The 14033-nt window shown below is 37.2% G+C and overlaps 1 protein-coding gene across 5 annotated transcripts in view; it reads right to left on the minus strand.

Annotated features, from left to right (window-relative positions):
• The window catches only part of LOC124595874 (nudix hydrolase 8), a 104630-nt gene extending 95003 nt beyond the window's left edge, over positions 1 to 9627 (minus strand). For 2 of the 5 annotated variants that reach the window (XR_006978255.1, XM_047134780.1), the window contains exon 1: positions 9439 to 9622. Coding sequence is in view for 3 of the 5 variants with exons in the window: in XM_047134780.1 (XP_046990736.1) it covers positions 9439 to 9566 (128 nt within the window). In the remaining 2 variants the exon portion in view is untranslated. Of the gene's footprint in view, positions 1 to 9438 lie in introns of all 5 variants that reach the window. The other 3 variants (XM_047134783.1, XM_047134781.1, XM_047134782.1) reach the window with 3 other exon arrangements.
• Positions 9628 to 14033: the final 4406 nt, after the last annotated feature.

Raw genomic sequence — 14033 nt, forward strand, 5'->3', positions numbered from 1 at the left:
CGGCCGCGGTGGTCTAGCGGTTCTAGGCGCTCAGTCCAGAACCGCGCGACTGCTACGGTCGCAGGTTCGAATCCTCCCTCGGGCACGGATGTGTGTGATGTCCTTACGTTAGTTAGGTTTAAGTAGTTCTAAGTTCCAGGGGATTGATGACCACAGATGTTAAATCCCATAGTGCTCAGAGCCATTTGAACCATTTGAACAAACTGCTTCAGCGAAACAAAAGTAAATACAAGCTAAGATAATCATTTACAGACGCTAGAAACCTGCACTGTTACCAACATATACAATGTATCATACGTATAATCACTGGAAACAGAAAGTTCACAGTTCTTTTCAAAATAATACTGGTTTCTGTAACAGAAATAAAGGGGCATGGTGGCGTACATGACCGCAACTTTAAAATTTGGTATATATAGGTCATTTTTCGTTTGAAACCCTACTCGCGGCCAGCATAAGACTTGTGGTGGTTAGATGGAAACACATGCTGAAATCAGTCACTCTGATGGTAGGATTTGTGGGTGGCCACTGAAATCAAACATTCCAATGGTTTTGGGACTCATCACAATCAATCCCTTAGGGAACAGAAATTACGTTACCATACTAGTAGCTTTTTTGCCAGAAATGTCAATGTGTAGCCATATTATGTGTATTGTACAATCATATTAGCAACACTCAAGTAATGTTTGAACATCAAGAGCAACAAGTTGTTGGTTGCAAAAACAGGCACAATTGTTTATTGTCAATTACCGCAGCATCTACCACAAATGGGAAACAATGGCTTGAGTAAACTGACAGTGTGCAGTGAGTTAACACTGACTATAAAGAGAAAAACAAACAGTAAGAACTTCAGCATAAAGAGGGAACATAATTCTGTCACATTAAGCATAGATGATAAATTTACAGATTGTGTAACAAACACAAAGTTTTTAGAGATGAACACTGACTGTCAATTAACATTAAACAAACACACAAGAATGTCATCAGCATCTTTTATTCTTAAGATTCTATCATCAGTTTGTCACAGTCTTGTCATTTTCCTGAGTTCAATCTCTCATTCATCATGGGGGTGGGGTCCGAGGATGCTGACTCTGTTTTCCAGGGGACTGAGAGGAGGACACGAAGAGATATATGGGGAATAATGGATGTTTACAGGCTGTTTCCCAAATATAATGGAGTTAGTGCAAGGGGCATAGCAGCATGTTCATGGTTCTGCAGTCACCAGCAAGTTTCCTTGATGGGTACAGCAATGAAGAGCAAAACTGTATTTTATATCAAACAACAGTGTACAATAGGGAGCAACAGAGTGAGGCAGTGCAGTTGTTAAGACACTGACCTCGTATGGAGTTTGCTCCATCTGGCCATCTTGATTTAGATTTTCCTCATCATTTCAGGAAAATATCAAAAAGGTTCCTTTATCAAGACCACAACTGACCACTTCTCCTATCACTATAAAAACACACTTATATATTTTGTGTTTATATATTTTTTTGAATCATTTATTTTCATTGCATTGTGATGACAAATCATTGTAAGATGATTCCTGGCCAAAGAAATTAATAAATAAAAGAATAGAGGACATACACAAAAATTTCCCAATGTAGTTAATAGTAAAATATGAGCTGATCGTAATTTAGTTACTTGCATAATCATATGCATAAGTCAAGACCCCAAAGAGACAAAAATGTGTATAAAGAACAAATAAACTAATAGAATTAAGAGTTATTTAGTAGAGCAAGTCAACTTTTGAACAGTTTTCAAACCATTTAAAGCGTAAAACACTTTCTCTTTCAGCCAGTTTTACGTCTTATTTTTATAAATATTAATTTGTATTCATAACTGCCTTGTTTTGAGTGTAAGTATGTCTATATTACCATAATGTCTTAAGAGTATTATGATTAAGAAGACAAAGTCCAACATTGTAACTATTAGTGTTTCCCTTTATGCACAAAAGGCAACTGTATGTAAAAAGAGATGGGACTATCATTATCTGCAGTTCTTTGAAATAGCCACAATTTTAGGGAAAGGATTGACTGCTACTCACTGTAAAGATGACCCGCCGGACAGGCACTACAAAAAGACTATTACACTTTATAGCTTTTGGCCCAAGCCTTCTTCAGAAAAGAAATCACAAACACATTCACACAAGCAAGCACACCTCATACATGCACGACTGCTACCACCGAGAGCTCTGACCGGAATGCGAATGTCACTTGAAGAGCAATCTGCAGTGGGAGGGAGGGAGGTAATAGCAGGATACAAGGGTGGGGGGGCAGAGAAGAGAACTGTCTGGCAGGGCATGCAGGGATTAGATCATGGCCTGACGAGACTGCCAGGTGCAGCATAGGGAGGTGGGGTGTGGGGAAAAAAGCAAGGAGTGGAAAGGAAAAGAGCAGGGAAGGGAAAAGGCTGGGCCACACACAACAAGGGTGGGAGACATGAAAAAGAAGGTTGTGACAGGACAGAGGTGGCACAAACTGTTGGGTGGAGGGTCTGGGTATAGTAAGTTACCATAGGTTGAGCCAGGGATCCTTATAACACATTTTCTGCTCTCAGAATTATTCCAGCCTAAACCTACAGTAACCTACCATCCCCCTACCCTACACCCAACAGTTTCCACCCCTATGTCCTATTACCTCCTCCCTTTTCACCACTCCAATTCTAATTGTGTGGCTCCCATCCTTTCCCCTTCCCTGTTCTTTTCCTGCTTTTTTGCCAGACAGTGCTCTTATCTCTCCCCCCCCCCCCCCCCCCCATACCCTGCTATTCCTCCCCCTTCCCTGTCCCACTCCAGATTGCTATCCAAATGACAATCACATTCTAGTCAGAGCTGGCAGTGGCAGCGGTCATGTGTGTATGAGGTGTGTTTGCTTCGTGAATGTTTGTGTGTTTTCTTTGCTGAAGAAGGCTTTGGCCAAAAGCTATAATGCGTAACAGCCTTTTCATGTGCCTGTCTGCAACTCAACAGGTCATCTGTAAGATGAGTAGTAATCTATCCTTTTCCTAATATTGTTAATATTCCAACCTGGAATTTCAATTGTTTACCTCTTTAAAATAAGGCCTGGCCCCTACATGATATATTATTTTTGGTAAACCCAGATATCCTCCTGATGGCTTTCTTCTGCCAAAAAATTTTTTTCGTGGCTTCTGGAGAATTAGCCCACAGTAGAATGCCATATCTTAGACAGCAATGAAAGAAGGCTTTATAGGAGTTACTCAGCTGTGTTTCTGGAACAGATGTGTGTAACTTTTTCAGCACACAGGTAACTTGTGAAAGCTTCTGAGATATGTAGTCTATCTGACTCTCCTAAGTGAATTTGGAAACTGAGAAAAAAGTGTATGGTGCACAGCATAATCAGTCTGGTAAACTTTTCTGTCCAGTCAGAAAGAATCATTTAGTATATTACCAAAGACCAGGCACAAATCACATCAGAATACAATCAGCTTGATACTTTTCCTGAAGTCGTATCAATGGGTTAGGAAATATTTCTTTTCTGCAAGTCAGAGGAACACTACCAAGCTCTTGCTTTGGTAAATTATATAGTTGTATAAGATAGTACTGAATGTGATCACAACGAACTTAATTACCTCTCTTCTCTATTCTTCTCACTGTCAGTGAATTAAACTGACAGTGATTGGAAAATAAAACACAAAACAGGAAAATGTTGAAGTGAAGAACCAAGGAAATGTTAACCGATAACAGTAAAGACAGGTGTATAGAGAGGTAGCTGATGACTGAATGATGTCTATCAATGCACAACGAAAAGAAGAAATGGTAGAACTATTTGGTACAGCATTCAAGAAAAGGTAGCTGAAAATGGTAAAAATGGTGAGTATTTAACTTTAACTGGTGAATTAGGAGGTAAGATTATACCTCACCTGAGAAGAGTTGGCACTACCATTTTAATTGGTATAGCTTTCAGAAAGCAGAACTGGTTCTAGGACATGCTTCAAAAGTTACAGAAAATATTCTGACCACAAACCATGGGAAGGAAAGATATATACACAAAAGACTCAAACAACAAAGAAAAATATTAGTTGAGCTACTTTACAATTTGTCAGTGATAGCATGGCTACACAACAAGAAGCAGGAAAAAGCTTCGAACGGTCTCTCTATCTGTTACTCTACGTAGTAAGTACTTTTCATGTTTGCAATCATATTTACTTAGTTTGATGTTGCAACATTCATTTGCATAATAAATTGTGAAGCTGTGGAACAAGTCATTTTATATTTACATAACAAATTATTTTGTAAATCCACGTAAATGCTTATAATTGACAATGTTTTTTTTCCTTTTTTTAATAAAAAAGGAGACATAAATTAAAAAGGAGATATACAGCCATACCCACCATATGTCACACATTACAATAATAGAGTTCTTCTGCAGAATGGAAGGAGTTGTCAAGGAGAAACTTTTTCAGTTTATTTTCCATTTTTACTTTGCTGTCTATCAGACATTTTATATCACTGGCCAACTGATCAAAAATTTTGGTTGAAGCACTGTGCACACCTTCCTGTGCTACAGACAATTTTAATGTGGTGCAAACACATATCTTTTTTTCTTCTGGTATTGTAATCATGTACATCATTGTTCATTTTGAACTGCAGTGAATTATTTACAACAAACTTCATGAGGGAATAAATTTGCCAAGTAGTAGTAGTCAAAATACCTAACTCTCCAAACAACCTGGAGTTTCCATTGTTTAGCTTCTTAACCAGACATCTACAAGATGATTGTGGGTGAACACCATACATTATTCTTACAGCACATTTTTGAGCAATGAAGACTTCTTTTCTTAAAGATGAATTACTTCATAACATTATTCCATATGACATTACTGAATGAAAATATGCAAAATATGTCAAATTACTGATTTGTCTATCCCTAAGATATGTAATAATTCTAACAAAGGTGCAGTTTTGGCTGAACTAAGTTGTTTTAAGAGTTCCAAAATATATTTTTCCAGTTTAAATTCTCATTAATACAGTCACCTACAAATTTTGATGTTTCAATCCCATTTATTATTTCCTCACCATGTTACACCGAACATTGGTGTAATACCTCCACATGCGCAGAATAAAACTGAGAGTGAGACCATCCACAGGAAACCAATCAACACCAAGAACACAGTTTAGTATTTCTACTGTTGCTGTATGTATGCCTGGATTGATTACAATAATAGTGTCACCCGCAAAAGAACTACTTTTGCTCACTGTATATTGGATGGCAGACCATTTACATGTAAGTGGAACAGTGGAGGACATAAGACAGCCTTGGGAACTCAGCACGTGTTTCTTTTTTTTTCTTTTCTTAATTTAAAAAAGGTGTGACATACATGATTGGTCGGCAATACCATCAATTATACATAATCTCAGGTTATCTAGCAGCATATTGTGATTCACACAGTCAAATGCCTCAACTAGGTCCAGAAAATACCAGCTGATGCTATTTTATTATTTAATGCTTACAAAATTTTGTTAGTGGACATATGAATGGGATTCTCAGTACAGTAGTGAATCTTCTGAAATCCAAACTGTGATTTACTGAGGATACCATTGCTGCTCAGATGAGATACTATTCTAGAATACATCACCTTCTCAAAATTTCTGGAAAATGATGCCAGTAGAGAAGCAGGTCAGTATTGACCACTTTCCTATCATGTTTCTTAAAGAAGGATTTAACAACAGCATATTTCTGCCTACGTGGAACAATGCCTTGAGTCAGTGGTGCCTTACATATTCCAGATAAGATAGGGCTTATTATATAGGAACAAATCTTTAGTACTCTGTTGGAAACACCATCAAATCTAGATGAGGTTTTATCTACACGACAATATGAATTTTCTTAATTTCAGAGGGAGAAGCTGGTGATACATTCATATGACTGAATTTTATGAGAATTGCTTTTTCAACATACAACTGTGATCTTTCTCTTGATATGTTTGTCCCTTTATTTTCTACTATATTCAAGGAAAGATTATTGAATATATTTGCTGTGACACATCATTTATTGTCCTTCCATTCAGTTCAGTGGTGATGTTATCCTATTCTGTGGCTGGTTGTCCTATTTCTCATTAGACAACATTCCATATAGTCTTGAGTCTGCTGTTGGAATTATAGATTTCTGTCATTATGCTCATGTTCGTTGAATTTTAATAACTTTTCTTGGTAGTTTGGAGTACTCTTTATAGTGTGCAACAACTGCAGGATCTGTACGAGCCAACAGATACGTTTTCCTTTCACAACATATTTTGACTCCTCTAGTGATACATGATTTTTTACATGGCTATTTAATGTCCTTTGTGATTAGGTTATGCAGAAGCCTGTTTTCAAATAATGGTGTGAATTTATCATGGAATAGATTAGATTTTTTGTAATCAGTTGGTTCACTATAAATTTCATCCCAACTAATATCTTGTAAACTATTCTTACAACCATTTGTGCTAGGGTCATTAATTATTCTGGCTGACTTCCACTGAGGAGTATGTACACTGTAAGGTGCTATATCATCCATCCTAATTAAATTTATACCATGATTAGAGAGAACATTTGTTACTGGGTGAATAGTTATTTTCTTACTTTAACCTTCACCATAGGAAAACTTATCAATTAGGCTCCTAGTGTCTTTATCCACCTGTGTTAAGTTTATTATTGAGATTAAATTGTAGTTTCCAAGGTGTCCACATAATTTTCTCTACAATAATCCTTTAAAAAATCTACACTGTAGTCACAACAGAATATTAACTGCTTGCTGCTGTCTGACAGCTAGCACATTAAGGACTCCTAACTCCTCATACATAGTTCAAAACTTCCCAGTGGGGATCTATATACAGTTACAATTAAAAGTGAATTATTGTCCACTATTAATTCACAAGCATACACTTCTATGTGCTGATTACTACAAAATCTACTTTTCTCGATGATTTTGACTTCATGTTTTGTCTTTATATATATAATAACTCCTCCTTGTCCCATACTAGTTCAAAGGAGTAGAATGTTAAAGTGCACCAGTAATCTTTTACATGTAACTTATCTAACCTTGTGGTCATCTAGTGCTCAAATAAGCACAGTATGTCTACCTTTTCAGAGCTCACTAAATTCACCGAATAGGCAACAAGCTCCTCTATCTTATTACTCATTCCTCTAATATTCTGATGAAATAATCTAAAGTTACTTTTATGTGCATTCTTAAGCATTTTGGGGGGCTCTTTTGTTATTTTGATTTCTTTCAAAACAGGATGGTTAAATTCTGATTCTAAACTAAAAATTAGATACATCTCTGACACCTGTAACCACAGGGATCTTGCTATGTGTGATGGTGGCACCCCCAGATATTATCTGCACGAAGCTCAGCCTACCTATCTTTTACTCTCCTATTCAGGTGTAGGCCATGTCTAGTACAACTCCACCACCCAATTGCAGAAACAGGCTCTGCACCCATATGAGGTTTCATTGCAATCAGCAACAGCTTGCTCATTTTAGTGTTCACACAGCTCACAACTGTGTTAATCCAAGGTTTGTCATGGTGCTGCAGGACTTCCTCAAAACTCCACTTATGTGTGTAGTTGGTACTCCTGTTTCATCCAGGTCACCCCTAATGCTGTTCCTCATTCTAGCTACCACAATAACCTGATCCTCCTTGCCGAAATCTTTGCACAAATTCTCTATGCCTTCTGTCATCTGGCTAAGGCTTGCACTTGGCTTCACAATACTTGCAACCTGGTACCATGTTTCTAATTTGTCTTGTACCGTTTGGTCATGGCCACTACCTAGCAGTAATAATCTTTTCCTCCTACTCTTTTTTGGTATCAAACTACACATAGTTTCTCTGCTATAATTCTGCTATAGCCTATTGTGATATACATATGGATGAGGCACTTCCCCTCCTATTTCAGGTAAAAAGTCAAACTTACTCAATAATAAAAGCTCAAATATAGATGAAGAAGTTGAAGAGTTGTTCCCCTTTTGCCCACTGCTTGTTACCTTTACTCAGTTTCCATAAATCTTTTTCCCTTCCACCTATATAGTTCGAATTTCTCATGTTCTAATTCAGCATGAAAGACATGCCTTCTGTTCAGTTAGTATATTAACAAAAGGGAAATTTGGGCTTAGAATGGAAATTTTGGGGGAGCATTGTACAGTATAAGAGAAGTATTATATCCATCATCATAAATGATGAATTTCCCAGCTCCACCAACACGTGTAGCTGCTAGTAACTGAAAACAGCACATACACAGTACCTCTGAGCCCAGCACCATTCTCTTTTTTTTTTAATTGGAAATTTCACTTTTGTGATTGCTGTTAGTACTTGTAATTTATTTGTCCAATAATAACTGTATGATACAGGATCTGTCACCTTAATGCTAGTAAATGTATATAAACACACACACGTATTTAGAGAGAAAAAGTTCATTTATGACGGAGATTTTATGGGATGATTCAGCGGCATTTTACAGCTGTTCATAAATTATATTACAATTTTTGTTCTGCTGCACAACACACAGTTTACAATGAATATCACTGTCTGTTTATCCAGTATAAACGCACACATTTTTATCACAGAGAATTTGAAATGTCACAGGCAGAAAGGTTATGTGATGTGCCTAACGAACTATAATGAAAAAAATGCCTATTGATAATTTTGCAAATGAGGCTTTTGTGACGTAATTCAGGACAATAATTCGTTTAATTTATTTTAATCGTCCTTCATTGTTTGCTCACATTTATGACCGCCCTGAAGCAGACAACAGCACAATATAGAACTATTTAACGAAATATAATGTACACTGAACCTGGCAATGAATAAGTACTTTATTTTGTGGTTTACTAGCAACTTTGAACGCCTATGGTCCTTCATGTGTCTTTTCTTGGTGGCGCAGGAGCGTCAGGTTGCATCTGTTTACGTGCAGGCTCACGTCTTCATTGCAAGTACCCTAAAAGATCCCTTGCCTTTAAAATATAGTAAAAACCATGGGCATTTTCACTGAACGTGTGAACATGAGAGTGTAACACTGATGTTTCAGCTTCGCTGCAATGCATGAAATTGAGGTTTAGACCAACCTACCAAAATATAATAGATAAACATAATTTCTACTACATTTCTTTTGATAGTTGATGTCCTGGGCGGAGAATCTGAATCACAATAACGGCTGATTCATAGGTAAGAATGCGGACATTGAGCTGGGTCTTCGGAAGAATGCCTGATGGCTTTATTTCCCACATAACCTCGAAATGAGGTTTTCTTTAATGATGCGGCCTAAATGGTTTGATAAATGAATAAAAAAAGTTTGTAGCTATGTACTTGTTTCAAAACATATTCCATTTACATACAGTATTCTACACCTTCAAAAACATAGCCAGCTACGCCTCAGTGCAAACTATAACGAAGGTCATTCAGCGTAAACTGACCGGTAACGTATAAACCATATAGCTGTACTCACGTTCGATTAAATATATTATTTCTATGTAACACACGGGGCTGGCATCGGGGTATTAGCACATACGCTTTGTGACTTATCTTTCTTCCGATGTATATATCTTGCAGTGCACTAATGAACGATAAAATCATTTGATGCTATACTGAACATGGAGAATGTAATCGTTACGCAATAAAAAAGGAGGTGAATTTGCTAGTCGCAAGTGATAATGATAAAGCACGACCCTGACAAACAGAGCGTACGGGACAAATACATTAGTGTTTTCCTCTTTCCAAAAGAAATTAACTTTTATTTATTAGAATTCTTTTTTCAAGCGATTGCGGATTTTGAAAGCTACTGTATTCGCCCCATTTGAAAAACCTTCGGCATGCATACCACCCGGCGTCTGAGTTTCCAATTTTTGTATTGCGAGCCATGTTTCACCGCCGCCCCAATGATTGTTCGACAGTACGAGCTACGCCACCTCCTGTGATTCGCCTTCATGGAGGTAAGAAAATGTATTCTTACCTCCATGTTCGCCTTGGAAAGAAATCATGGACACGCAGCATAGGGAAGAAATATCTCTACATTGTGACACACAGGTATGATTCTGCTTCCGTCATGTCCAAGCTGTTTGTTACGTCCATCAACAAAACGTCTAGTCGCCAAATCAATGCGGATGTTTGATTGAGGAAGGTACAACATATGACACGTAAAAGCCTGAGCCGCTTTCTGTGGTTATATCAGTGGCCCATAGGCTCTTTCAGGGAAACTGATTCGTAAAACACAATAACAGCCAAAGAAAGATTAAACAAATGAACAGCATGATTCATCACGTACATATGCTGTTTTCTATGTCGTTCTCTACTGTAACAACTGCTACAAACGAAATTAAACAATTATGCTGACTTAAAGTTTGACTGTCCTTATGTGTGCACTGTGACTACTATTGCAGGAAAACGGCTCGTAGGAAAACTGACCTGATCATATCTGTCAATTCTAGGACTTTTACAAGTAGGACCGATATTTCCCCTTACTGTCATGCCACCATAATCTTCTTTCCTCTGCTATTTTGTGCAACGACGTCAATGGTGTTACCCAATCAATCAGGAACTTCATTTCTTCAAAGTGCTTCCATGCAGCTGCAACCTCCAGCTCACTTCCTGATTTTTGTCATTTACTTTTCTCTTCTTTGTCGATATTAGTTCGAAGTGAATTGAATTTCTCTCGGTCTCGGCAGGAAGTGAATGTATTGCGCAATACCACCCTTACAAAGTACACAATATTAAACGAACGTCTTATTTGTACAGCTCTGCAGTCTTCTTCAATATAGTGTCAACACCTATCTCAAGACAGTCAGTATTGTTGCACAATATTCATTATTGTGCAATAAGTAATGTGCGTGTGTGACGGGTATCTTACATGGTGATTACGCACAAGTGGTATCATAGGAACAACAAGAACATGAACTGATGTTCACAGATAAGAATGCAGTGTAAAAAAATACGGAAATTGTATAGTAAAATATAAATATAGTAAATTGTTTAATTAATACTACAGTATCATAAACTGTATAATAAAATATAAATTTAATAAATGGTATAATTAATACAAGTTTCATAAATACTAAATATAAATATAACAGCATAATAAATAGTAGGCTTATAATAAAATGGAAGAATTATTACACATATGATATGCCTAGAAATAAAAATCCTGTCGTAGCAGAGCAACTCGTTGTTACTATAGCCTCTAAAATTATTTTCTGTCAGCGACTGCTCTCTTTCAAACAGTAGTTTTGCATTGTTTCATATTCCTCATAGTTTTTAGCAATAGGATCTAAGGATCACGATGAATGAATGAACAAGAAACACATGCAATAACACATATCTGATCTTGATCTACATTTTACCTTATCACAATGGTTGTGGTATGTATTCTGCTGGTAGCTGTGTCACAGCCAGCACGAGACTTGTGGTGGTTAGATGGAAACACATACTGAAATCAGTGACTCTGATGGCAGGATTTGTGGGTGGCCACTGAAATCAAACATTCCAATGGTTTTGGGACTCATCACAATCAATCCCTTAGGGAACAGAAATCACATTACCATACAAGTAGATTTTTGCCAGAAATGTCAATGTGTAGCCATATTATGTGTATTGTACAATCACATTAGCAATACTCAAGTAATGTTTGAACATCAATAGCAACAATATGTTAGTTGCAAAAACAGGCACAATTGATATTTGTCGATTACAGCACCATCTACCACAAATAGGAAACAATCACATGAGTAATTCATATAGTTTTGAGAGTATTGGCACAACAGAAACTGGTCAGTACTTCTGGGGATGGGGGGAGGGGTTCTTTACCATCCTTATTGAATATGTGGATAATTTATGAGATTTTGAATGAATCTGGAAAAACTCCATATTCTAAACATTTATTAAAAATAAAACTTAGTGGCTTACTTATCAAGTGAACTGTTCTTTTAATGACATAGTGAGACATCCAATAGCAGTCCATAATTTTGGAACTAGATAATTCGGAAACAGTTTTACAGACTTCATCTGGCTTGGGTTTATCCCAATGATATAAATGCTCTTCCAAGAGCTGGGGACCAAGCAGATGTGACAAAGCAGTCATTCAATTCTCCTGGATCAAGCAGAGGTTGACACTAATAACTTCCCATGCTGCCTCATACTTATTTGGAGCACCTTCTATGTACCCTTCACAAGCTGGCTTGTATGATCTTAACTTTGTAATACTTTTACTTCTAAGGTAAGCACTGTAAACAAAATCCCTTTGCTCAGCCCTTCAATTATCCTCACTTTTATTTATAAGCATGTTTTCTCTAATTTCTGTGAGATCCTCAGTTATTTTTTTGTATTTTTACATTTAAATGAGGAATTAACCTTAATCCGTGGAGAACATGAATACCATAAGTCTCCATATTTTTATTTTTTAAAGGTCATCAAGATAATTTACAACTGCAGTTTTACCTCTTTACACACATGTAGAGAATCCCAATTTGCATTCTTTAGCTTGTCAATAAATAACAGAATGTGCTCCTCTCTCTTTGACCATTACACATGCCACATTCAATTCATTGGAATAAGTTGGTTGCTTATGATAAAGTGTTAAAAGCAATGGACCATCATCTGCAAAACCTCCACTAGCCACATTTCCTCTCTATGTAATTTAACAATAATACTGTCTAGACATGCATCAAACGAATAGGACACTTATTCATTTATAAGGATCTTCATATATTAAGAAACATTCTGGACTCTTCTTGCTTTGAATCTTCCATTTCAGTATTAAAATCCACAGAGATAACAAGTTTTGTTTTAAACTTTAAAAAGTCTCTTAGCTACTAACTACAACTGTTCAAAAAATACATTTATATCTCCATTTGGAGACCTATATAGGCTAATGATTATTATATTTTCTTCTATCAGTCTTATACTACTAATGTCAGAATTTATTTCTGAACAATATAGTGTCATGTCTAATTTTGAAACTTTTAGATCATGCTTGATTTTAATTTCAGCACCACCATTTTTCTGTGTTTCCTTCACATTATGTCAGCTACAACATATTCTTGAGGAACAAAAGTGTCAACTTGATTTTCTGTTAGCCATTGTTCTGACACACATATCACATCTACATTCTTAATGCTACAAAAACATTCCAGTTCTAATAGTTTATTTTTCATACAGTACATATATATTTATAAATACTAACCCCCCCCCCCCCCCCCATGAACCATGGACCTTGCCGTTGGTGGGGAGACTTGCGTGCCTCAGCGATACAGATAGCCGTACCGTAGGTGCAACCACAACGGAGGGGTATCTGTTGAGAGGCCAGACAAACGTGTGGTTCCTGAAGAGGGGCAGCAGCCTTTTCAGTAGTTGCAAGGGCAACAGTCTGGATGATTGACTGTTCTGGCCTTGTAACAATAACCAAAACGGCCTTGCTGTGCTGGTACTGCGAACGGCTGAAAGCAAGGGGAAACTACAGCCGTAATTTTTCCCGAGGGCATGCAGCTTTACTGTATGATTACATGATGATGGCGTCCTCTTGAGTAAAATATTCCGGAGGTAAAATAGTTCCCCATTCGGATCTCTGGGCGGGGACTACTCAAGAGGATGTCGTTATCAGGAGAAAGAAAACTGGCGTTCTACGGATCGGAGCGTGGAATGTCAGATCCCTTAATCGGGCAGGTAGGTTAGAAAATTTAAAACGGGAAATGGATAGGTTGAAGTTAGATATAGTGGGAATTAGTGAAGTTAGGTGGCAGGAGGAACAAGACTTCTGGTCAGGTGACTACAGGGTTATAAACACAAAATCAAATAGGGGTAATGCAGGAGTAGGTTTAATAATGAATAGGAAAATAGGAATGCGGGTAAGCTACTACAAACAGCATAGTGAACGCATTATTGTGGCCAAGATAGATACGAAGCCCACACCTACTACAGTAGTACAAGTTTATATGCCAACTAGCTCTGCAGATGACGAAGAAATTGAAGAAATGTATGATGAAATAAAAGAAATTATTCAGATTGTGAAGGGAAACGAAAATTTAATAGTCATGGGTGACTGGAATTCGAGTG

This window comes from Schistocerca americana, chromosome 2 (assembly GCF_021461395.2).
Source record: "Schistocerca americana isolate TAMUIC-IGC-003095 chromosome 2, iqSchAmer2.1, whole genome shotgun sequence".
Classification (NCBI taxonomy): domain Eukaryota; kingdom Metazoa; phylum Arthropoda; class Insecta; order Orthoptera; family Acrididae; genus Schistocerca; species Schistocerca americana.